The sequence below is a fragment of the Monodelphis domestica genome, chromosome 3, assembly GCF_027887165.1.
Source record: "Monodelphis domestica isolate mMonDom1 chromosome 3, mMonDom1.pri, whole genome shotgun sequence".
Lineage (NCBI taxonomy): Eukaryota > Metazoa > Chordata > Mammalia > Didelphimorphia > Didelphidae > Monodelphis > Monodelphis domestica.
The window spans coordinates 399,723,810-399,751,248 of record NC_077229.1 but is presented as its reverse complement, the minus strand read 5'-3'; the positions used below and the strand labels follow the sequence as shown (position 1 = coordinate 399,751,248).

General features: G+C 35.3%; 1 protein-coding gene across 3 annotated transcripts in view; it reads left to right on the top strand.

Annotated features, from left to right (window-relative positions):
- CEP72 (centrosomal protein 72) overlaps positions 1 to 27,439 on the top strand; it is an 89,891-nt gene that overhangs the window by 19,896 nt on the left and 42,556 nt on the right. For 2 of the 3 annotated variants that reach the window (XR_008917818.1, XM_007486766.3), the window contains exons 6-8: positions 15,367 to 15,567; positions 18,866 to 19,218; positions 21,724 to 21,859. Coding sequence is in view for 2 of the 3 variants with exons in the window: in XM_007486766.3 (XP_007486828.1) it covers positions 15,367 to 15,567; positions 18,866 to 19,218; positions 21,724 to 21,859 (690 nt within the window). In the remaining variant the exon portion in view is untranslated. The remainder of the gene's footprint in view (positions 1 to 15,366; positions 15,568 to 18,865; positions 19,219 to 21,723; positions 21,860 to 27,439) is intronic. The other variant, XM_056824344.1, reaches the window with a different exon arrangement.

The following is a 27,439-nucleotide window of genomic DNA, read 5'->3' as shown; positions in this document are numbered from 1 at the left end:
ACTTTATACTTTACTATGCCTTAATGATTTCATAAGTACTTTATTAAGATTTTGTATGTTTATCTAAACCTGTGGTTTCAGTGTTATAGGAAACTTTTATTGATGAAACTCCCCTAATACAGCTTGGCATGTTCTTTGAAGAGGTGTTAGTCTCTCCTGAGTGCTTCTGGAACCAAATTAAAATTGGAAAATATTTAACTAGATAAATAAAGCTATAGTAAAATGTATTAATATGATTTTTTTTTAAAAAAGACAATATGCCCCCACAAGGATCTTTTTGTAAGTTTTAATAGCCTCCATTTCTCTTAATTTGATACTTTGGCCTTATTAGAGAATTACATTGATGGGTTAAGTAACTTGCTTAGACTTAACAGAGTCAGAACTTGAATTCAGGTATTATTGTCTGCTGTCTCTTAACCTCTAATCCATGCTAACAGTTGTCAATCTTGTTTGTGTGTTTATTCATACACGCGTATATGTGATTAAAATTTCTCATTATTTGAAATATATATAAAGCTTGATAAAATCTTATTCAATTATGGAGCATACATATTTTCATTACCAATTTCTTTCTGGAAAAAATTTATTAAAAAAGGAAGACAAAGCTATATACTGTAAAGATTAAAATTTAGGAATATGGGGAGACTGAGGCAGGTAGAAATTAGTTTCTCTCTGCAAGGAGTATTATATTTTATGAGGCTTATTAAAGATTAAGGATTAAAGAAAATACAGGATAAGAAAAAACACGTGTCTAGGCCAGAGGCCTAGACCTCACCTACATTATGGAAAGAGCCGCGTCTGCTCCAAAATGGAAGTCCAAAAAAGAACCCCCAAAAACCTTTGCCACCAGCTTAAATCCTTCCTTGATCTCGGCCCACCTCAGAATTCCCGTGAGATTACAAAGCATTTTGGGGAAGTGGAGCAAAGGCTTGTGGGGATTGTAGTCCTGTGTTCGAGTCTACTTTTTAAATTCCTCCATTTGATTATTTGCAAAAAAATTAATTTTTTTTCAAAGGATCATGAAAACATAATCAATTTAAAGATTACAATAATTTGATGATAAGAGAAAAAAACAAACAAACCCAATAATTGCTGGATGCATTGACAAAAAGCCAGTTACGGGGCAGTCCCCTTTGGCATGAAAGTACAGATACAAATAAATGTTCAATCAACCACACCCAAAGTTCAATTTTGTGCAACTTGTGGTCTGGAGGCTTCTTCATGGTGGCTTCTCCAACAGTTCAGTTCTGGATTCAGAGAGGTAGCATCTTCTTTACCTAAAATTTTTCTCAAAAGGAATTTAAACTTTGCAATTTAAATAATGATATTTTTTTACATTCCCCCCGTTAAGAGGGTGATTTAAAAAAAAAAAAAGATCTCTTAGGGATGCATGGCTGAGGTATGAGGTATATGAATCAATTGGCAAGAGATATTAAAAAGACATCAGAAAAATCAAAAAGAAAAGAAAAATTTCTGGATGAAAATATAGACTATCAAAGTCTTATGTGTAAAAATTCCAAGTAAAAGAAAAATAAATCTATAACAGGTCCTTGAATCAGGGCCCAATTAAAATGATCTAAGCAATGATGCATTTATCTATTCAGTATCCAGGACTACAGAAAGTTACCGCACTATGAGAGGCAGAAAAGGGACCAGATTATCAGAGCCAAGGTTTTGGGGATACTCGTCTGTGAGTATTTTCAGAGTGAGTGTGGACACAAGGAAAGCCTATGTCTTAACACATGTTAAACATAGTAACCTCGAATCTTCACAGTAGGTTCAAGACCTTTGTATTGGCCTAGAAGTCCATCAATCCATCCTGGATTGGCTTTTCTTTGGCTTTTGTGAAATGGCTCTTGTGTGTATATCTTGTCCTGGAATCAGACAGAATCATTAAGCAAAGTCCCATAATTTTTTAAATAATTAGTGTCATTGTTTTTATAGTCACAAGCTTTTTAGGGCATGCATTAGCAAATGTATTTCAAACTTGTAGCACTGAAAAGTCAAAAAGTTAAAGAAAATCTTAATGCTGGTGACATGTGCTTCAAATATAAAAAGGAGAGAAAAAATAATAAAAAAAACTGAAAAAGTATATTGCACATGTAAGAAAAATATACTAAAAGAGCTTTAAAAAATTCAAAAATATAGCTTATAATCATTGACACTCTGTGTCAGCTAAGAAAATATAAAATGCAAGACTTTCTCACCAAAAATGAGATCCATTTCCTCTTAATATCTGGCCTTACCACTGTGAGTAGAAGGCAAATGAATTGAACAAGGTTAACAATTTTTTCATTTTTAAAAATATAGTAGTACAAATATGTAGTTACCAAAATCCCCAAAATTCTCAATAGCCCAATTATTTACAATAGCAAACAAACACACTTTCATATTTCACATAAGTTGCTGTATGGCATTTTTAAAGCCTATGAATTGATGGACATTTGTCACAATTTTTACAAACAGCAATCTTTCAACCTTGGTAATAAACATATTTTTAAACAAAGTAAAACTCATCTTGGGTTAAGAACATAATCAAGAAATCTATATATCATTCTGGTAGAAGTAAAATAGTGAGCTGAAGAGTATAAATAAAGGGATGCTCCTTTTTCTTGGAGGCTTTTTAGGGATACAAATGCCCTGAGATTAACTGCTCAACTTCCATTCACATATTTAGAAATGTGGGAAGGTTGGGGGTTATAAAATGTATTTCACTTCAGCTACTATTGGCCTTACCTTGTGGTAGGGGCAGGCAAAAATAACCAAATTGTTAAAAAAAATTCCCAAAATCATATTTAAAAAACCCTTAAAATCAAATCATTTGAGGTATTTAGCACATTAAATTTTTCCAAGGTTGTTAATACAATTATAACCAGTTCTGAAGTCCATCTATCCTTGGCAAAATAGAAAAAAGCTGTTTTTTCATATATGGGCTTATTCACAATAATATTTGTTCAATAGTTATAAGGGAAAAAACCAGAATTTTTAAAACTAAGTACATTCAAAATAAATTCAATCAACCTTCAGTTCAAGCAGAATAATATTGAATCCAGTAATATATGAACTTAAAATCACAAAGTTAAACCATCCTTTAGTCTTTAAAGTTCCTTAGGTGTGTTTATCCATTTAAATGTCTATTGTCCTAAGGCAGAGTAGTAAGGGCTAGGCAATGGGGGTTAAGGGGTCTGCTCAGGGCCCCATAGCTGGGAAGTATCTGAGGCCAGATTTTAACCCAGGACCATATGTCTTTATGTCTGGCTATCAGTTCGACCAGCCACCTATTTGACTCCCCAAAGTTGAATCTTTTGGCTGAATCTTTCTTCTGGCATGCAGGTGAAATCAATGAAATGACCAGAACAGTCAAAAGGTATCCTTTCAAACAGCCCATTGCTCTTAAGTTTCTGTTTGAAAAATCTGTTTCTTCTCCTCTCCCTTTTCTCTCTCCCCTGATATGATCCCTCCTCCTACCCCAGTCCACGTGGAGCCCAGGCCACCCACGTGGAGTCAATACACCCCCCCCACCCCCACCCCCTTTTGTTACCCACCAAGGATCTAGGTTTGTTGGGCAGGCAGGTCATCAGGTGATTACAATCTTGGTTGAATCAGGTGGGCCAGGTGAGCGAGAGAAAGTCCCCTGGGCCGGGCCGGGGCCGGGGCCAGAGCCAGAGTGCACACAAGCAGGGCCCAGCTGAGCAGGCAGCCCGGGTGGGGCTGGGAGAAGCGGCGGCAGGCAGGCAGGAGCTGATCAACAGCTTTGGGAGGGTAAAAAAAAAAGACAAGCAGGGCCAGGAGCTTGGGCACCAGGTGAGAGGCTGCAGAAGCAGGAGCAGGAGAGGGCCGCAGGCAGGAGCTGATCAAGATAGTTTTCTAAAGAGCATCTTGGAGAAATTTGGCTTTAAAAAAATCATTAGGCTTAAAAATTTGAGACGTTCTCATCCAATCTAGTGGTTGCCATCTTTAAAGATAAAAATTTAGGAATATGAGGAGACTGAGGCAGGTAGAAATTAGTTTCTCTCTGCAAGGAGTATTATATTTTATGAGGCTTATTAAAGATTAAGGATTAAAGAAAATACAGGATAAGAAAAAACACGTGTCTAGGCCAGAGGCCTAGACCTCACCTACATTATGGAAAGAGCCCGCGTCTGCTCCAAAATGGAAGTCCAAAAAAGAACCCCCAAAAACCTTTGCCACCAGCTTAAATCCTTCCTTGATCTCGGCCCACCTCAGAATTCCCGTGAGATTACAAAGCATTTTGGGGAAGTGGAGCAAAGGCTTGTGGGGATTGTAGTCCTGTATTCGAGTCTATTTCTTACAATACTGCTATAAAAGAGATTATATTGATTCAAATTGCCTACATGAGATGTCAAAAAAATAAAAAAAAACCCAAACAGTCAGGGAATTCTAGCCAAGCAATATTATCTTTTTCATATTAAAGTAAATTCTGTTATTTATTAGCTTAAAAGTCACTCATAAAAAGGATCATTTAATATTTCCAGATAAAGAGAGAAAGTAGGATTGCATATGAAAACATAAGTATCATAAAGGCTTATTTTAAGTATATAATACTTTCAACATGATAGTAATATTATGAAAAGAAATATCTTTAAGTAATTCTCTTTTAAGTAATTGTCTTTGTCTTTGTAAATATCTTTACTCCTTTGCCACTTAATTTGTTTTTAGACTGAATACAGTTCTCAGCAACTAGTTAAATATGATAGTGATCAGAGGTAGTGATGTAGATATGGAAATGACTTCCTACTGAGTATAATTTTGGTAAATAACACTTCAGTTTACCATAGAACAAGGCTGTGTTTTCATATGAACAGATTTCTGCTCTCATCATTGAGTAAAATAGAAAGGGAAAACCAATAGCATGATACTTAGCTGAGACTGTATTCTTAGAGTCAAAGTTCTGGAGTCATATACCAGCTCTTCGCCTTACTAAATTATGATCTTTTACTAGTCAACTTGTAAATCCATTCAGTAGTCCAATGATTAATTTTATCATCAAATAAAATGAAGGCTTTGGACTAGATATTTTCTAATATCCAGTTCCATATTCTTTATTATGAACTTTTAAAAAGTTACTTAATTGATGACATTTTCTTATCGTCCTCAAGGCAGAGTAGATTAATTTCTAGAGATACGCAAAGCTAATTCCTAGAGATACGCAAAGCTATAGGTAACACAGTAGGTATGGGATATCTAGATAGATAGATAGACAGAGAGAAATAGATATAGATAGCTATAGCTTTTGTGCTCAAGGAACTCAATCAGTTAGTATCTCAGGAAAAGGTGAGATAACCTTTCTGGCTGAAGTTAGAGGTACCACATAGTATTTTTCCCACTCATATAAGTTGTCTGATATTAGATTGATGGCAGGTGACACCTTTTGAAAAATAATTTTTTTTTTGATGAGGATAAAAACTTGTCTGAGAATAATCACTCTAAGATCCAAGATTTTTGTTGAAATCTTGCATATATTTTCTCTATCCAATTCATGCCTTTGTTCCTGGCCTTGAGGATATTAAATTTCATTAGTTGAAAAGAGAACACACAACATGGAAATGAGTAAATACAATGATGGAGAGAGTAGTAATTATTAGAGGGATCAAAAAATTCTTCCCAGAGAAGGTTGAGCTTTGAAGGAAGGTCAAGATTCAAAGAAGTAGAAGCAAGGAGAGAGTATATTCTTGGTATGTTAGATAGCTTGTGCAATAGCACAGAGATGGAAAGTTAAGTATGGAAAGATGGATTAGTGAACCAGTTTAGTAAGAACTGTGACATGTTCAAAGAGGAATAATGTTAAATAAGCCTGGAAAGGTAAATTATAGCCAGAATGCTGTTGGCTTTAAATGCCAGCCTGATAAATAAGTAACTGACTCTAAAGGAAATGGGGAACCAGCAATGTTTCCTACGAAGTAGAATAGTATTATCACAGTTTGATTTAATTTTTTGTTTGTTTTTAATTTTTTTCATATCCTTATTTTTATTCTTAAATTTATCTTCTACCCTCCCTATGTTACAAATGTCTGGGAGATAGATGTGTTCATACAAATTAAGTCTTTCATGTTTCTACCTTTCAGTTCACTTTGGAGGTAGCATTTACAATTTAGTTTTTTTTTTTAACCCTTACATTCCATTTTAGAATCAATATTGTGTATTGGTCCAAGGCAGAAGAGTAGTAATGGAGGTTAAGTGATTTGCCCAGAATCACACAGCTAGTAAGTGTTGAAATGGGTGAGTTACTTGACCCTTAAAGATGATAAATGGTCAAGTATCTGTGACAAGGAAATCACTTTAAAAGACTGATATATATTAATTTAAGGTCGCCAAGGAATTCAGCTATGTAATTCCTAAATGAAAACTCAAGTCAGTAGTCAACCTTTTATGGAGTTTAATTACAAACAGGATGAAGAAAGGTATTAGAGATAGAGAGAGAGAGGGAGAGAGAAAGGGGAGAGAAGGGAATAGGGCTTAAATACCCCTTCTGTTTAGGCTGGGCCAAAAGGCCCAAGCCCTTAGATAGCTGGGGCAAAGAAAGGAGATCAGTCCCTATTACTCACATGACCAAAATGGAGAAATAGTCTCAGGGGCCTCCACCTCCAGCTTCCTTCAGAGCAAGCTTCTCAGAGCACCTCTCCAACCACTCAGAGCCAAAACTCTCCACCCCCTCCCCAGACCCCTCTATCTTTAAGGAAACCATCCAAGTTCCCTCCCCTCAGTTCTCACATCTACCAATCACTGTCCATGTCTTCCCTGTGCCAATGGTGGCTCTAGCTTAACCCAGGACCGCCCAGAGGTCTGTGGCTTTGCACATGTCTGTTGAAGGTCATATTCTCAAATAATTAAATCTTTGATCCTTTGCTACAGCCCTTCCTAAATCCTGTTACCCTGAGTAGGGTAGAGATTGGAATAATTAAATTTTGATCTATGCTGCAGCCCTTCCTAAATCCTGTTAGGACTTAGTGGGGTGGAAATTGTATTTTCCAAGACCTGGTTCTGTCATTCCAAGTATCTCTATTGTATCAATTCTAAAATCAATCATGACTCAAAGAAATTCCTGTTCTGTGCTTAAGCAAAGGTCAAAGCCCTTTCCATTGTTCAGCAAAAGGTTTCTGTCCTAAAGTAATCTTAAGTAGGGAGGAGAAGGAACCTCCCATGCCAATGGGGTTCACATTCCAATAGACTATCAGTAAGAAATTTTCCAAGTATGAAATTTCCCAATGGTGAAATTTCCAACATTTATAAGTCTAAGAAATTTTAAGGTTTACATATCTGAGCCTGTATTTGAACCGAGGGCCTCCTGTCTCTAGGGCTGGCACTAAGGCCGGCACTAAGGCCCCTGAGCCAACTAGCTGTCCCCTCACAATTTGTTCTTCCTGTATTTTGTGGTTATGTATGATGTTTTATTGATTCTTCTCATTTCTTTGTTCATTATCCTGTGTAGTTCTTTTAAGTTTTTTTTATTAGCCTTCTCATCATTTCTTATGGTGCAATAGTATTTAACCACAATCACATACCAAAATTTGTTTAGCCATTCACCAATAAATAGTCATCTCAGTTTCCAATTCTTTGCCACTATAAAGAGAGCTGTGTTAAATATTTTAGAATACATGAGTTCTTTTCCTCTTTTAATGGTATTACTAGGTCTAAAAGTATATGTAGTAAAACTGGTTGTAATTCCAAATTGCTTTCTAAAATGGTTGACTCACTTCACAGCTACACCAAGAGTATGCTAGTGTGTGGGGTGAGATTCAGTGTGTAATTCTCAGAGAAGTATTTGACTTGTCACCCCAATTCTCAAGGCCCCTTTGTGTTACTATTCCTTAGACTAAAGCTGCATGCCCCCCACCCCCTATGCCATAAAACTTTTAGTTTTCCTGACCTATTTTTGAAAACTTTGAAAACTGTACCCATGATAGTCATGGGTTTTTCTTGATCATGGGCGTCTTTAGAGGTACATCATGTTGAAAATCATACACTCAAAGGAGGAGGACCATCTTGCGTCAGGATTATTATAAAAGTCTGTGATTGTACCTAGAAGAAGAGAGGACATTTTCACCTCAAGCAAACTGCTTGTGTGGGCAAAATCCCTTTTCCTTCCCTTTCACTTCCCCTTCCCCTGCCCCTCTACTGTCTGCTGCTTTCTCCGAATGAAGCAGCTTTTCTCTGCCACCATCTTATCAAGTCTCCTGTCTATTCATTAGAGTGATTTCTGGTGGGAATGAGCTTCCCCCAAATTCCACTTCACACACTACTATGTCCCCATTTTCCCACATTCCCTCCAATATTTGTCATTTTAGCCAGTCTGATGGGTGTGAGATGATATCTCAGAATTTTTTTGGTTTGCATTTCTAATCAACAGTGATTTAGAGCAGTTTTTCATGTATCTATATGTAGCTTTGATTTCTTCCTCCAAAAATTGTCTGTGCATACCTTTTGCCCATTTGTCAGTTGAGGAATGGCTCTTATTCTTATAAATTTAACAAAGTTCTCTATATAGTTTAGATATGAGAAATCTATCCAAAGTACTGTCCATAAGAATTTTCCCCCAGTTTTCTGCTTTCCTTCTAATCTTGGCAACATTTGTTTTATTTGTTAAAAAATATACATTTTCAATTTCATATATTAAATATTCATTTTACATTTCACAATCCTCTTCATTTTTTTCATGACTCATGAATTTCTCTCCTACCCATAAATCTTATAGGTAATATGTTCATTGTTCTTCTGATTTACTTATGCTATCACCTTTTTTTTCTCATTTGAATAAGTTTATTTAGTCAATTTAGAACATTATTCCTTGGTTACAATAATCAAATTATTTCCCTTCTCCTCTCCTCCCACTTGTCCCCCAGCCAACCTGCAATTTCACTGGGTATTACTTGTGTCCTTGATCAGAACCTATTTCCATGTTGTTGTTTACACTAGGATGTTCATTTAGAGTCTACATCCCCAACCATATCCCTTCAACCTATGTATTCAAGCAGTTGTTTTTCTTCGGTGTTTTTACGCCCACAGTGTTTCCTCTGGATGAGGATAGTGCTTTTTTTCGTAGATTCCTCCTAGTTGTTCAAGATCACTGCATTGCCACTAATGGAGAAATCCATTACATTCAGTTGTGCCACAGTGTATCAGTCTCTGTGTACATTGTTTACCTGCTGTTTGCTCATATTTTCCCCTTCTTTGCTCCCCGTATTTGTCTGTGCTCTTGCTCCTCTCATTTTTTTCGTTCTGGGGCTTTCTGTCATTCTCCCCTCTTGGAGCTTTGTCATATCTCTCAGTGCAGTCTTTGGGGAAGGAGTTTGAGCTTCCGTGTCCTCTGGAGGCTTTTGATGGGATTAAGTTCAGCTGGGTTGGACTGTATGTGCTCTGAGGCCAAAACCTCCTGGTAGGCTGGAGCCAAATGGAAGGTCTCAGCAGCCCAGGCTCTCTCCAGTTTTCTCCAGCTGCTTCCCTGCCACCTGTGTTCCACGCTTTGAACCTGGCACAGCCTTGCCCTCCCAGTACACCCTGTAGTCCAATGCCTTTGCCCGCCCCAGAGGTTCCTGTCCTTGCTGGAGCCCCAGCACTGGTGGGGGTTGGGCTCAGGGCAGAGTCCTGGCCTCCCCTGAGCTCTGAGGACTCTTGATGGGATTAAGTTCAACTGGGTTGGTCTAGATGTGCCCCAAAGCAAAAATCTCTGGTAAGGCTGGAGCCAAATGGAAGGACCCCGCTGCCCAGGCTACCAACTCTTTGATCTCTCTTCTGCTGCTTCCCTGCAGCCTATGTTGGACCCTCTGAGCCTGGCACAGCCCTCCCCACAACGTACACCCTCTAGACTAGCACCTTTGCCTGCCCAATGGTTTCCACTGCCACTGTGGGCTCAGCACTTTGGGGGGACGAGGGGTTTTGGGACCTTCCTTCTGCTTTTTCCTTAAACCCGAGTGTTCTCGGATTCCGGCTTTTGGGTTTGGGGGGGGGGCGTACCTTTTGGATTGAGTTCAGCAGGAGGGTTCCTTTGCACTGTCTTGTTTTTTGGTTTGATTTTGAGTCTCCTAGGAGCAGTCAGTTTGTGATTGGTAAGGAAGGGTTTTCGGAGGTCTGAACTTCTGCTACTTCTAAGCCACCATGTTTACTCCGCCTCTGCTATCACTTTTTATGTCTAGACTGGACATATATTTTTATCTTAACCTAGTGAATGGTGTAAGATATTGATCTGTACCTAGTTTCTGCCACTCTACTTTCCCATTGTCCCCTAAATTTTACCAAATAGTTTTTTCTTAGTCTTAAAACTTGAATCTATGCTTTTGTCAAATACAAGGTTACTATAATCTTTTATTGTTATTTGTTTTGTGTCTACTTTTAATGCTATTCATTGTGTGTTGTGTGTTCCAGTGATCTACCTTTCTATTATTATTAACTATTTCCAGATAGTTTTGATGTTTACTTCTTTATAATGGTATTTAAAATCTGGTACTGATAGATCTTCCTTTATATTTTTTTCATTAAATCTTTTTCTAGTCTTGATCTTTTATTCTTTCGAATTTTGTTATTTTTTTATAGCTCAATAAAATTTTCTTTTGGTAATTTAATTGGGATAGCATTGAACAAATAATTAGGTAGAATTGTCATTTTAATTATATTGCCCTCTGCCCATCCATGAACAATTAATATCTCTCCAAGTATTTCGTCTGAGTTTATTTGTGTAAAAACTATTTTATTATTATGTTCATATTTTATAGAAATGAAATTTGATCTTTTGAAGTTTAATTTGTAACCTGCAACTTTGTTGAACCTACTGTCTTGAATTAGTACATTTGCTGATTCCCTAAAATTTAGTAAGTAAAACATGATTTCTTTACCTCTCTTTACCTTTTAAATTTCTTTCTTTTGCCTTATTGCTGTTGCTGGCTGGGGGAGAATGGACATATCTCATTTATTCCTCTATAGAGACATTCTAGTGTAGTGATGGTGAACCTTTTAGAGAATGAGTGCCCAAATTGCAACACTCATGCCACATATGAGCTTCCCCCTTACCCCAGACAGGGGTGGGAGGAAGCTCATTGGGCTGCTGGGCAGAGGAGTGGGTGATGAGAGAAATGTCCTCAGGTGTGTGTGGAAAAGGAAAAGGAAATAGACTCTTCTGGCCTGCTCTGGTAAGCATGCTATATGTTCACCTATATAGTTCTAGTGTATCCCCATTGTATATGATAATTGCATTTGACTTTAGATAGATACTTTTTATATTATTTAAAAAACCCCTTTGTGCCTATATTTTATTAGCAGACCTGGGTGTTGTGCTTTGTCAAAGACGTTTTTTCCCCCCTAGAGATAATTCTGTTATTTTGGATGTTTCAGTTGTTAATATTATTAGTTTTTGATTATTTTACTAATGTTGAATCACAACCTTATATTTCTTACATAAACCCAACTTGGTTGTGATTACTAATTTCTTGAATGATCAATTTTTATTTAAAGTTTTTGAGTCACTTCATTAATAATATAGGTCTATAGTTTTTTTGTATTTTTCTTGCTCAGGTTTAGATATTAGGGTTGCATTTGTCTTGTAAAAGATTCTCATAGGGTGCTTCTTCAATTAAAAAAAATTGTATAATATAGGTACTAATCGTTGTTTAAAAGAAATATCACATGACTATCAAAATCAGTTTTTTTCTTTAATGTATTTCCTTTTTTTTTAACCCTTAACTTCTGTCTTGGAATCAATACTGTATATTGGTTCCAAGGCAGAAGAGTGGTAAGGGCTAGGCAATGGAGGTTAATTGACTTGCCCAGGGTCACACAGCTGGGAAATGTCTGAGGTCAGATTTGAACCTAGGACCTCCTATCTCTATGCCTGGCTCTCAATCCACTGAGATACCCAACTGCCCCCAATGTATTTCCTTTTTTTATGTCCTGTTTCCTTTTTTGAGATTGGTTTATTAAAGATCTTTTTTCTTTTTTTAGTTGGAGTAGTTTATATTTCTTTTTCTTTTGTGTTCTTAATTTTGTTAACATGTAATTGTGTAATAGATTATGTTGATTCTTTTTATTTTGGTTTTGTGGTGATTTTACCTTGCTCATTTGCTATTTTGTTGATTTGATTTTCTACTGTCTTTTGTCAAATTAGATTGGCTAAAGTAAAGTTTTTTCAATTTTATTAGTCATTTCAAAGAACCAGCCTTTTTTTTTTAAACCCTTATCTTCTGACTTTGAATCAATACTGTGTATTGGCTCCAAGGCAGAAGAGAGGTAAGGGCTAGGCAATGGGGGTTAAGTGACTTGCCTAAAGTCATACAGCTGGGAAGTATCTGAGGCCATATTTGAACCTAGAACTTCCCATCTCTAGGCCTGGCTCTCAATCTACTGAAGCCACCCAACTGCCCCCTATCAACTTTTAATTTTTAACTTTTCTGAGTTTTTTTGTTTTCAAATTATCTAGTTCTCTACCTTTTAATAAATCTTTAGTGTGTATTTTAGGTTTGAATATTTGTTGGCTTTACAATTTTTTAAGGCTTATTCAGTTCAATATTTCTTTTTCTTTTTGTCTCTTTTTTGCCCCCTAAAGTGATTATTATTTTAATTTCATCATGGTATCTAAAAGATATTTGCTGTTTCTGTCTTTTTGCCTTTTTTTGCAGCATCTCTAATACATGTCTCTAATACTCCCTAATACATGATCTATTTTTGTTGAAGTTGGTGATGTAGTGCTGTTAAAAATGCATGTCCTGGGGGCAGCTGGGTAGCTCAGTGGATTGAGAGCTAGGCTGGCCTCAGACACTTCCCTGCTGTGTGACCCTGGGCAAGTCACTTGACCCCCATTGCCTAGCCCTTATCACTCTTCTGCCTTTGGACCCAAGACAGAAGGTAAGGGTTTAATAAAAAAATGCATGTCCTTTAGCAACCCAGTTTAGAAGAAACTGTAAGTCTTTAAGTTCTAGTCTTTCTAGGAATTCATATATATGTATATATATATATATTTATATATTTATATAATTTATTCAATTATAGTTTCTCTTTTCGTTACCCTTTTAGACTAATATCTGAGAGGAACTTTGACTCTTTTGTCATTCTTGTATTACTGTTGATATGTCTCCTTTTAACTCAATGTTTCTCTTATGAATTTAGATAGTCGTTTGGAGTATGTAAGATTAATACTGATATTGACTCATTGTATATAATTCCCGTCAGTAAAATGCAGTTTTCTTGTTTATCCAATTTTCATGTTTTAAATATTTGTTTTACCTTGTTATATGCATGATTGCAACTTCCACTTTTGTGGATCTATTCAATGCATAGTTCAAAAACATATTCTTTTCCCTCAGTTTTATTTTGTAGATGTGTTTCAGGTCATTTTCAACTTGCTTTTTGCTTTCTCACCTGTCTTCTTGTGTATTTTTAGAAAGAAATCTCTCTGTAGTCTCTGTGTGTGTGTGTGTGTGTGTGTGTGTGTGTGTGTGTGTATTCGTTTCTGGATTTATTTACATTGCTTGTATTGCTATCATCTAAGGTATTTGAAAAACAAATCATTGGTACATGTCTACTTTTCTAGTGAAGAATCTCTGATATCTGAAGTGGTCTGATTCTTTGCTTCAAAGCAGCATTATTTCAAAAGTTATAAGTCCTGTATGACTGTGTTTAATTATCAGTCATGTGTTTTTTAAAACAGAACTTCATATTTTTGTTTTTTTCATAAATGAACAGCTATATAAAGTTAATTGTTTTAGATGTTTGAACTATTTTGTTTTAGATGTCTGAACTATAATGTCTAGTATATATTGCTAATGAATTCTTACCTAATAATTATCTTAATTCTTCACCTATCAAAATAGCAGTGGATAGCACATGAGGCCAGGGGGTTAAGTAATTGAGTAAGCTCTCAGGGTTTCATCCCTTTTCCTATATGATCACAGTAGGAAATTTGATAACTATTATGGATTTACTTTCTTGGGAGTTAATTGGGAAATTGTTTACCATTCAGCATATCTAAAAGAGAATGCTTCTCTTCTGTAGATATTCATTATATTAAATTATGGTGAAATAATTTCTATAGTTCCATTTTAATTATTTATACCTAATTATTTATAATTATAAAGATTTATAATTCTAACCCTCTACATTGGTTTCAGAACTGGGACAAATATCTGATAGGTCATATTTTGCTATGACTATCTTTGGACATAGGCATACTTTTCCTTCATTACTTTTTCCCATGCTAAGGTGCAAAAAAGGGAACTTAATGGAAGGAATGCATACCCCTCAGCATTTGTCTTCCTTGGTTCCATTTAGTTGTTTGATATTAGAGGATGACTTTATGTAAAACCTAACAACTTTTATTGTGGAAATAACTTGTTTTTATGATCCTTGTTTGACTAAATGATGGGGGTTGAGGAAGACTTTTGATTTCACATAAGGGAAAAGAAGACTTTCAGAATTGTAATAATAATTAATTTTATTATAGCATGAACTCTAGAAACAGTATAGTTTAGACAATTTTTAAAGTTTCATAACAAAATCATGGGCATACATTTTAAAAATAGTTATACATATACATATATGACATATATGTATATATAGTGGGCTCTGAAAGTTGATTTTAAAGTCCAGTTGTTCTTCATTTTAAATGAATTTGCTTTATAGAATTTGAAGTTAATTGTCTTGCTAGTAACTAGCTGTGAATGACATGGTCAAATTGTTTCACTTCTGAGCCTAAGTTTCCTCACTGGATTCTAGCTATTATGTGGCTCTTTGAGAAAAAATAGAATACTATTTTATAGAGCCTGAACTTTGAACTCAAGTAATTTTTTTATTCGAAAAATTATATTTAATTAATTACTTTAGAATATTTTTCCATGGTTACATGATTCATGTTCTTTCCCTCCCCTCCTCCCACCCCACCTCACTCAGATAGCCAGCGAGCAACTCCACTGGAATTTACATGTGTCATTGATCAAGACCTATTTCCATATTATTAATATTTGCATTAGGGTGATCATTTAGAGTCTACATCCCCAATCATATCCCCATCGACCCATGTGATCAGGCAGTTTGAACTCAAGTAATTTTCAGGTTAAAATATTAGGCTTATTGAGAATATAGGCTTGATCATCTTTGTGGAGAAAATGAAATTCTTCCAATTTAAAATCATACTTAAAATGTAATATTTTCTTACCTTTGGAGTAATTTTTCTACTGATCCATTTTGTTTTGTAGTAATGGAAATTGGTTATAATGTTAGATGTCATATTATTAAACTATACTGACATTTTATACATTTTATGAAAATATACTTTTCTGATATTACTTCTCCGTTTGAAAATGTATTTATATTTGTTATTTTATCTTATAAAGCTACTTTTTATAATGTTAATTTTTTAAAACCCAGGTTCTAGACCTCTTCAAAGTCCTAAACCAGTGCCACGTGTCTCTCAAGAAAACATAAGGGGCTATGATAGGAAAAAAAGCAGTAGCAAAGTGAATTTTCTGGATGATAAACTTCTTGAACATTCCATTGTGAAAAGTCAAGATGAAGTAGAAATGCAACGTAAATATATGCCTTCTGGTCATTTTGACCTCCAACTCTCAGGTAATTAAATTTGAAATTTCTATTTAAACAAGTTAGTTCTTTTGTTTTTGCTTTTAGTATATGTAATACAGCCTTTGTTTATTGGAAACATATTTAACACATCTTAGTTTGCAATCAAATTGCACATTAATTTTCTATATTTTCTTTTGAATTTAGAGTACAATTTTAAAATTACATCACCTTTTTCTTTTCCTAAAATTTTTTTCATGGCATTACGTTACATAATATGTAGCTTTTATTAGTTATGACATCATGGCATAGTGGAACAGTCCTTGAAGTCAGGAAGACCTGGAATCAAATTCTGCCCCTGGGTTGTGATCCTGGGCAGCACACACTCTTTAGTTCTTCAGGCAGCTAAGAGTGTAAGTTGCAGAAAAGGTATATACTTATAAGATGTTTCTTACTAGAACCTCCCTAGATTATTGAAATTCCATCTCAGGTGTCTATTTGTATAGTCTGTTTTAGCTGAAAGGGTTCTAAAGTTCTCAAATGGAATTTTTTTTGAAGATTTTTGATTCATAGTAAAATATTTCAGAATATGCATTACTATTTAAAATAATACAAATAAAATGGTATTCTTTTAGAACATGCTGCATTTTAAATTAGTAATTGATTTATTAAAATCTAGGGTTATCATATTTTAAATTAATTCTTTGAATAAATCTCATATTTTGAATAATTATTATTCCATAAATTCGGGAGTTTTGTATTTTTTGTTTTTTTTTTTCTACCTTTATCCAGGACATTATCTGCTACAATTAAATTTAGTTTTGGTCATTTAAAAACTTAATGAATCACAATATTTTTGAAGTTAAAATGCTATTGCTTTTTGAATTTCACAACATTTTACCTTTGCAACATGTTAAATAATTTTTAGTTTTAAAGTTAAAATAAATTTATGATTTTTTGGAGATTTCATTGATAAACTCAAGAAAACTAGAATCATCTTGTGTTAATTCTTAGTGTTTAAAAATTTTCTCTATTATTTATTACCATTTTAATGCATGCTATCTTCATTTGTGCCTTACATATTTTCATTGTAAATTATATTATTTCCACGTGATAGAAGCATTTATAATAATTTTGCTGCTACCAAACCAACTAACCAAAAACATTTCTACAATCATTGAATAACACAGAAGCATAGTAAAAAAGGCCTATAGTCATCTATTCCAGGTTTCATTTTGTTTTAAACTCATGCTCACATTTTCTTTTTTCTCTTTCACTTCTTTCATCTCCTTTTATTTTGCTTTACTCTGTTATTCTCCTGACTCTTTTGTATCCTTATAGAATTTAAAATTTTAACAAAAACTTTTAATGGTGATTCTTTGATCCTCTTTACTTTTTTTTCTGTCAATTAGATCTATTATTAATAGCTATTAATAACCTTTCTCTGACATATATTTGTCATGCAACCATTATCAAGTTACTTAATCTCTCCTTGTCCCTAGTTTACTCCCTAAGTCTTGCTGCAGAACAGTTTCTGATTAGAATTTATAGAGCTTGTCTTCTCACCAGGAATTTAGTTCCCAGCACTGTGCAGAACGTTGGGATACAAATACAAAAGTGAAAATCGTCTTTGGGTTTAAGGAGTTTACATAGTAAACATGAAAGGATAGGGGTATTGAGAGTGATATTTTGGTTTGGAAATTTTATAAGTATAGTAAATGGAGACATAGAAGAGTAGCAATTGCAATTTTGGTTTGATTATGGCTCCAGAACAGAAAAGCAGGAGTTAGATAAAAAGAGTGGCTTACTGGACGTGTACATGGTGGCAAAGAATGAGAAGTTGACTGAGTAGTAGTGGGAAGCATGGCTAAAGTCAACCTAGCAGGATAAAATGGTCCCTATGATGTACTCATCAGTCAGGACAATAGGGGTCTGGTTTGGCAGTTATGACTTGTAAAACAGTGAATCCTTCAGTGCAGTCTCTGATCTGGATGACAAAGCAGATAATGAGGACTTGGGTGAAATTCAGCATGGATGGAGCTGGCCTAATCTCAAATAGTAAGTCACAGAAAGGGGATTGGAAGTAGTTAGGGGAAGGTCGGAAAGGAGAATAAAAATTCTGGAGATGAAAGGGTTTTAAATTCTATAGGGGTTGAATAGTCTTTGGGCTGGATGGCAGAATAGATAATTAGGAACAGTCTCTTAAAACAAAAAAATTAATGGAAAAAAGGCAGTTTTGCAAAATTTTCAACATATATTAAAATCTGATAGTATGGATCATTGCATAGTCAGCCAGCAAGCATCAGGTACTGTGATGAAAGATTGGGATACAAAAAAAATGCATAAATAGATAAATAAAACACACAACCCATGCTCTCAACGATTGATTATATTTTCTAATCGAGGCTACAACATGTAAACATCTAAATGTATATATGTATACTATGTACAGTCTATATGAACGTATGAGTAAGGCATTAGCATCTAAGATCAGGAAAGGCCTACAGAAAGTGACATTTGAGCAGAGTTTTGAAGAAAGCTAGGAAAACTTAAGAGATGGTGTGGGGGCTGAGCATTCCAGGCATTGAGGTTCACCAGTGCAAAGGCACAAAAATGAGTGATGAATGTTATTTTCGAGGAACTACAAGTAAGTAGATCATAGAATTTGAAGAAAGGAGTAAAATATGAGAAGGCATAAAAGGTAGGAAGTACATACTATAAAGAAATTTAAATACTGAACAGAGGACTTTTATATTTGATCCTAGAGGTAATTTGGAGCCCTTGGAGTGAGTTGGGTTACATGATTAGATCTGTGCTTTAGGAAAATCATCTTGGCTGCTGAGTATAGGAATGGGGATAGACTTTGAGGCAAGGAGATCATTTTAATAGTCTAGGAGGCTCTTATAGTAGTATTCTATGAAAAAGGCAAGAGGTGGTAGGGACCTGGACTAGAGTTATAGTTGTATGAGGGAAGAGAAGAACTACATAATGAATATAGAGGTGATAAAACATGATAATGAATTTGGATATATTGTGTGAGTAAGAATGAGGAGTTGAGAAAAACACCAAAATTGCATTTAAAACATTCAATTTGTCAAATGTATTTTTGCAATGAAGCATGTTATCAATTTTTGCATAATTCAGTCTTTACAGATACTAAAGATCTGTGAACACATAGTTTTCTTAAGGAAACCTAGAATATCCTAATAGTTCATTAAGTAAACTTCAAATGTGAAAATCATTTTTGTTACCTCTTAATTTTTTTTGTTATTTTTGAATGGTGATGTTAACTTGAGAGTACCAGAACTAATGAGTTAAGGGATATGATAATTTGCTTCTCACTTTGTAGAATCTTCAGGAATAGAGGGATCATTCAATAGTCCAATGCAGAAGAAAGTTACATCAGCTCAAAAGATGCTAAAAACTTTAGCTACTTCTGGAATAATATATAAAAGAAAAATGCTTAACAGAAGATTACAGTCAATTCAGGAAGAGAATTGTTCCGAACTCTTGGAAAGAAATAGTATCTTGGAAAGAAATAGTAGATTATCTAGTTCTGATGAAAGTATTTTCAATCAACAAATAGAAAGAACCCTGGAATCAGAAAGAAAAAATGACAGAAGCTACTCTAACTTTGATAGATCTGAACCTGATATTTCTGAACAAACAAGGATTAAAAATATAAATGCATCTCTCAAAGAGGTAAGCCAGAAAATGTTATCATTTTGGCAGAATATAGGACTCTTAATAATTCTTATTTGATAATCATTGGATCTTAATGATTCTTTTTTCTGTTTATGGATCACTAGATATTTTTATACTCTAAGTATCATTAAATGTTTAATATTAATTTAGATATATTAAATTTACTTCCATGATAAATGTAGCTTCATAAACTTTATTAGTTTTTGTTATACTTTTACATTTTTTTTTAAACCCTTACCTTCCATCTTGGAGTCAAGACTCTGTATTGACTCCAAGGCAGAAGAGCAGCAAGGGCTAGGCAAAGGGGTTCAAGTGACTTGCTCAGGGTCACACAGCTGGGAAGTATCTGAGGCCAGATTTGGACCTAGGACCTCCTGTCTCTAGGTCTGGTTCTTAATCCACTGAGCTACCCATCTGCCCCCTATTTCTTTAAAACTCACTTCTCTGCTTTAAAAAATTTTATACAATGTGAAATTGTTGGATTAGAATTATAATAATAGAGATTATATACGTGAATTTAATTTTTGCTTTTACATGTCTATTTTTTAAAAATTGTAATTCAGTCATTCCTGCCACCTGGTGGCAGAATCATCTTTAACATTGTCAGACTCTTGGAAAGACTGGTCCAGTTGTGGGACAAATGTCTCAGCTTACACTGACCAGTAATACTCCTTTTATTTTTTGTTTGCTTGGCTCATTTGTTGCCTTGGATATAATTGTCTCAAACTGAGGGGGAAAAGACAGTGCCCTTGCAGCTACTCTAGGTGATGTGGTAGACTACAAAGAGGTTTGAATCTGAAGTCAGTTGGCCTCAAATCCTCACTTTGTTCTTTCCTGTCTATATAAACTATAGGCCTTAGTTTCTGTGTAATATATGGGAAAATGACCCATTAGCTTCAAAACTGTGACCTTGGTATTCCCTCAGCCAGATAAGTTTTACTTTGGTGAAGGAATTTCTAAAGAGAATATACCAATTAGGGCATTAACTATAACCCAAATTTTAGTCACATCTTCCAGTTGATTTCTAATATATTTATTGCACCCAAGGTCAGTAGAGACTCTTGACTGTCAGGTTTCCCTTAAAGTTGGAGAGAATTTCAAATGGCTAGTCCAGCCTTTCCCCAAATCATGAATCAATTCAACAGCATTCTCAGTAAGTGGTCTATTTAAATATCCTCTATTTAAAGGCTTTAGTGATGGGAAACTCACTGCTTCATTAGGCAATAACACAATTAGTTGAAGTGTATTTCTCTATTTTGGTGTCAGAGAGCATACATTCAAGCCCAGGCAGTAAACTGGGAATAATAATACTTTTTGCATCCCGCATATGACTGGAGTTAGGAAGATATTTTTTAAAACTTCAGAATACTATGTTATTAAGAGTTTTTACTACCACCATCATCATTATTATTCCATATTTGGATAGTTCTGATTTTTAGGACATTTTTATATGTATTGAGCTGAGTTCTACTCCTCCATGATTTGGATAGGGCAGAATCATGTAAAATAAGTCTGATTCCTATTCCATAAAATACTTACATGATTACTAGCTACCTCTGAGATCTTTTACACTGTCTTTTCTAATCTAACCTAAAGATACCTGGTTGCTTCCTTTGACAGGGTTTCAAGTATTCTTGCTATTATACTAGTTACTATTCTTTGATTTAGAGTCAAAAGATCTGACTTTGAAACCTTCTCTGCTCTTGATTACCTTTGTGGCCTTGAGCAAATGACTTAATTTCTTTGGGTTTCAGTCTTCATTTATAGAATAAGGAAGTTGAAATAAATGACCTCTAAGATCTCTCTCAGGTCTAATTCATTGATCCTTTGTTTTTGTGAAAAGAGTTAAGGACACATTTGTCAGGGTATGACAATAGAATTGGGCAGTTACTATGAAAAGTGACTAATACATAAATTTCTGAAGAAAGTTTTAAAATTCTCTAACAGTTCCTATGCCTTTTCCCACCCTAATCTTTTAGTCACCAAAAACTTGACCTCCTGAGAAGAATTTAAATCAGGTCTTATAGTCCTGCATCTACTGTTCCTGCTTTGACTTCCACTCAAAGTCATTGATAATATGAACAGACAGGGGCAAGAAATACCAGATATTTATAAGTACTAACGAAAACTCATTACTCTGAAGATCTTCTTGACAGCTGGTACACATTATTTCCCATCTATTAATTCCTTGTTCAGGGCCTAACAGTTTTGTTTCTTCAAATGATCTTCATATGAAGAAGTAGAGAATTTCTTATCCCTGTGTAAAATAGAATGGGGATATAAATCTTTCTCTGGCTATAGCATGGCTTATGGAAGTTATCTTAAGCTAAAAAGCTTCCCTGGGATGAGTGACATAATTATAGGGATTCTGGTGGTACCAGCTGTTAGGTATAATACATTTTGGGGGGCTAGCTTATTAATAAGTGCTAGAATTTAAGCAATAGTACATTTGATGTTACACAAAATTAAAAAGAATCTCCATAATCTTATTTTCCAATTCAGGCATCAAGTTCTCATTCAGCAACACAGACACTGAATAAGGATGCATTCAAAATTTCTCTCTTGGATACTCTTTTGGACTTGGTGGATAAATATTGGAATGGTCGTAAATCACTGCACTCCAATGAGAAGTTTCTGTGTAAGTCAAAACAAAAAAACCAACCAAACAAACATAGTGCTTAATAATTCCAGGAATTGACAAGCCCAGTATTTAATTGTTGAATTGGGTTCTTAGAAAAGTGCATTAATTTTACTTGTTTCTTACATATTTACTCTGTGTAACTGGAGGAATTACATGAATTTTTCTGTTATGAGACATTTAAACAGGAGAGAGAATACAATTGGCATGGCCAGGTGGTGGTTGAGAATCCGTATATAACTTTGCTAAGTTTGGATTGGGGCAAAAATCTACATTGCTTCATCTAAGACCTGTGCTTTTTTTTTTTTAAACAATTACATGTAATAAATTTTCACCTAAGTTTTCTGACGTTATATATCCAAATTGTCTCTATCTGTCCTCTCCTCCCTACTCCTGGAGATGGTAGTCAATTCAGTCTGGGTTATATATGTTTTATGACACAAAACATGTCTATATTGTTCATTTTTTGTGAGTGACTAATTTTGCAAAACCAAAGTGCCCAAACATATACCAAATAAACAGGTGAAAAAATAATATATTTTCATCTGCATTCTTACTCCAAAAGTTCTTAGAGCTAAATAGCATTTCTTTGTCGTAAGTCCCTCAAACTTGTCCTGGATCATTATATTGCTGAGAGTAGCTAAATCAATCACTTTTGATCACTTTCCATAATATTGTTTACTTTGTACAATGTTCTCCTGGTTCTGCTTATTTTACTCTACATCATTTTATGTAGGTCTTTCCAGCTCTTTCTCTTCATCATTCCTTATAGCATAATAGTATTCCATCACCATCATATAAAAGAATTTGTTCAGCCATTCCATATGCATTGTTTTAAAGCCCTTTGGGCATAATTCCAAATTGCCCTCCAGAATGGTTGGATCAGTTCACAACTCCACTAGCAATGCATTAGTATCCCATTTTTGCCACATCCTTCCCAACATTTATTATTTTCCTTTACCATCATATTGGCCAATTTGATAGGTTAGGTGTAAGGTGGTACCATAGAGTTGTTTTTTTTTTATCTAAAAACTGCTTATTCATATCCTTTGACCATTTGTCAATTGGGGAAGTACTGTTTTTTTTATTTTTTAAAGAAATTATGACTACTTTATCTACAAAATTTCTATTCTATGACTCATTTTAGTATTTTGTGCCCTGGATTTTCCAAGACTTTATCAATGGAACATAACTTTGACAGCTTCTGCCAAGATGCAAATAGTTTAAATATGAACCCAGTAGCATAATATGTCTCTGGACTAAGATTAGCTAACTTAAGAGGGGTCATTGCCAGTAGATTGACTAATGAATAAATTCTTTAATGATGGCAACCTATGAAACAAGAGTAATAAGTGATTCAGTGCTGAGTGGTCTGTTTTCGTTGAGAATGGGGGTAGAGAGGTGCAAAAGGGCACTGAGGTAACAGAGAATCATATAGTTTTTATTCCCACAAATAAACAACTGTTGTTAAATATGAAATATTTGCCCTGAAATTATGAATTGATATATTACTGAAAGAATTGAACCATATCAATTCTTATAGTCTTAATTTAAATGAACCAGAAGGCATAAAGAGCTACCAGTAAATTAAAGGATTAGTCAATCAAGTATGAAGTGCTTACTATGTGTTAGACACGGTGCTAGGTAACAAAGATAAAGATATAATAAATGAAACAATCTCTACCTGTAAGGAATTGCATTCTAATGGAGAATTTATGGTTGATTGCTGTCCTTTGTACTCAAAGAATACCAAAGTGGCATCATTGATATGATGTCTTTTGACTGGAGCATGAATTGGATTTAATTGAGACAGAGATGCAGCATTACCCTCAATGTCTCTTCCAGGGTGCTTAAAGTCCAGTGGCAACTCTTAAAATCAAGATGACTGATGGCGGCCTGGGATGCAATGAATGACTTTGGCTTTTATGTCAAACCAAGCTCTAAGCACTCCATAGCACGTACTTCTTTGGAATTGTTCTCATCTGTCCTTTCTGTGGAAGGGCTTCATATGCCTGGGGTAGATGTCCCTCTAGTTCATGATGATGAGTTTGAGGCCTGTGGGTTACACTCAACCTGATTTAGCTGGCCTGCTGAACTGATTACCAGGCTGTGGCCACTCGACATGTTACAGGTTCTTGAAGTCACAGGTTGGAGTTGGGTGATGCGTAGACACCATGGAAGTCAACCTGAAAAGTGTTCAGCAAGCCCTCACACCAAAAGTATTAGTGTTCCCTGACTCCATATATCCCAGAGTATCTGGAGAATTTATACACACACAATATGAACCACAAGTATATTTTTTACAATATGTCTATATAATAAGTGCAAAGTAGTTACATACAACTCAGTTTGAGTCAGTCAGTAAGTACTTATTAATCACCTGTTATGTCAGACACTAAACCCAATGTTGGGGATACAAAAAAAAAGAAAAAGACAGTTCCTATTTACGAGGACTCCCATAATTTAATGGGGGAAAAGGTAACATACAAAAGATTATGTACAAACAAGTTATGTAGAGGATAATTAGTGATAATCAAAAGAAGATAGACACTAACATTAAGGAATGGATTGGGAACAGCTTCTTATAAGAGGTGAAGATTTTAACCACAACTTTTGAAAGAAGCCGGGGAAGCAAGAAAATAGAGATGGGGAGAAAGAGTATTCCAGGCATTGGAGACAATTAGTAAAAATTCCCAGTTAGAAGGTGGTGGGAGTATATTGTGTAAGGAATGTCAGAAGAGACCAGGGTCACTGCATTGCTGAGTATGTAGGAGAAGTGAGTCAAGTATAAATACTGGAAAGATAGGAGGAGGCCAGGTTATGAAGGGCTTTGAATGACAAACAGGATTTTTAAATTTGATCTTGGAGGTGATATGGAGCCTTGAAATTTATTGAATTAGATGTTAACTTTGGTTATATCTGTATTATATATAAGAAGTGAAGGATGATGGACTAATTTGGGGAGAGATGAGGCAGGAAGACCACCTAGCCTATTGAAGTAGTCTAAACATGGAATGAGGAGGACTTGCACCTGGCTGGTGTCATCATCTGAAGAGAGAAGAGACATTGTTATGCAGCAGATATTGCAAAGGTAAAATCCACAGAAGTTGACAGCAGATTAAATATTTGGTGGTTGGGTGAGAGGAACTGCCACCTAGTTTAGAACCTGGGTGACTGAGAAGATACTTATCCTCAACAATAATAGGGAATTTAGGAAGATGGGATATTTGGAAGGAAAGATAATGTATTCAGCATTTGGACATTTTGAGTTTCAGGCATTGATAGTACATATAATTTGAGATGTCTAATAGACAATTGGAAAAGTGAGACTGGAAGCCAGGAGAGAGTTTAGCGCCATATAAGCAGATTTGAAAATTATTAGCATAGAGATAGTAAATGAATCCATAGGAGCTGATGAGATCACCAAGTGAAATAGTATATAGAGAAAAGAGCCTAGGGCAGAGCACTATGGGATACTGACTATTAGCAGGTGTTAGCTTAGCTGGATGAAGTTACAATCAGATAGGAGAAAGAAGATAGTGTCATGAGAAACTTTAGAGAAGAGAGTATCAAAGAAATGAGAGATCAGTAGTGTCAAAAGACCAGAACAATGAGAACTGAGAAAAAATGCGTTAGATTTGACAGTTGAATCATTGGTAACTTTGGAGAGAGTTTCATTTGAATTATGGGGTTGAAAGCCAGATTTTAGAGAGTTTGGAAGAAAGATGAAAGGAAGTAGAGGCATTGGTTATATTTGACCTTCTAATGGAAGTTAATCACAGAAAGGAGACATAGAAAACCAATGAATCATCTAATTGTGTTTTGAGAATGAGAGAGACATATTTTGGGCAGTTGGGAATTAGAAAGGGAAAGACGGAAGATAAGTGAGAGAGTAGGGATAATAGAGGGGACATTCTGCTGCAAAAGACAAGATAGAACAAGGTCACTTGTTTGTAGAAGGGTTTGCCTTGGCAAGAAAGGCCACCTCTTCCACCTCTTCACATAAGAAAGATGTGAAGGAAGAGGTGCACAAGGCATCTGAATTTTGTGAGATGAAGAGGAGTAGAAGAGGAAGCTCTTGGCAAATGGTGATTCAAAATTGGAGTCACCACTTTAGGAGATTGTAAGTTCACTTTTCACTTCATGATTATGATTCCAAGTGAATACTGTATGTCTAATTTTGGGATGTGAAAGAGATGTTGTTTAGTCAATTTTTGGATTGCTCTAACTGTAAAAAGCCAAAATTTACTCTCCTGTAACTTCTAGCCATTACTCCTATTTCTGCACTCAAGTTGACTTGGTTTTGAAAATCTTATCAAGTTCTTCATATTATTTTTTTCTAATTCTTCATCCCCTATAATAAATTCTAATGGATAAACTAAAATTATCTTCATGGTGATCTTTAAAAAAACTTTAGCTCATTAAAAGCACTTAAACTATAGATTACCAAGTGTCCAATGAGGTGATGTTTTTTTATTGTCCATGTGTACAGGATGAAACCAACTTTGCCAATTTCTTTGTTTCTAAAAAGAACTGCCAAGCCCTCCCTTCTCACCTCCATTTCTCTTCCTTTGAAGCGCAACTCAAGTGCTTCCTTCTTTTGTTGTTCAGTTATTTAGTTGTGTCTGACTCTTTGTGACCCCATAGATCATAGCTTAGTGAAGTTTTCTTGGAAAGGATATTGGAGTGATTTACCATTTCCTTATCCAGTGGATCCTTTTGTCAGGCAATCAGAGATTAAGTCCAAGATCACACAGTTAGGAAGAGTCTGAATCTGGATTTCAACTCAGGTGTTCCTGACTCCAGACCCAGTGCTGTTAACCACTGAGCCACAGCTGCCTCTCAACCTTTTCATCCCTCCTAAAACACCTTTCCCTTCTCTTCACCCTTTCCAAATGAGAATCTTGCCTCACATTTCACTGAAAAACTTGGGGGCTAAGAAGAATAAGTTTATATAAGAACTTAAAATATGGAAACTACAATGGTATGGTCAGATAAATTGATGGAAAACTAAGTGCCATAGAAGCCACTAGAGAAGAGAATATCAAATAGGTAACAAAGCTGCTGAAGGGGCAAGTAGAATGAAAACTTTAAAAGGTTCAGCAATCAAGAGACTATTGGTAACCTTGGTAAAGGTGGATTCAGAAACCAATCACAAAAATATAAGAAACGAATTGGACGTTATGAGAAATGGTGACAACAATCTGTTACAAACTCCCAGAAAGTGGAACAATGAAAAAACCAAAGAGCTAGGGCTTTTAAGCTACTTTTCCAGACTGGTATTGCAAGTTCAGACTGCAAGAATTTTTCAGAAGTTCTAAGCAGAGACAAGTGAGTATAGACAGAAGGCAAAGTTCACAAGAAACAGACTTAGAGCTAGAGAAAGTACCAGACCAGTGCTATGCTTAAGTTGCCCTACCTTAAGCCACAGGAAGAAAAAGGATCAGAGCAACACTTAGGCATTGCAGTGCTGAGGTAGTCCCAGTCATGAAATTATTTGCCCAGGTCAGAATCATAGCACTAAAAAATGTCCAGGTCAGTACCTGGGGAAAAGACAAAACAAGAACAGACCCTGGAGTT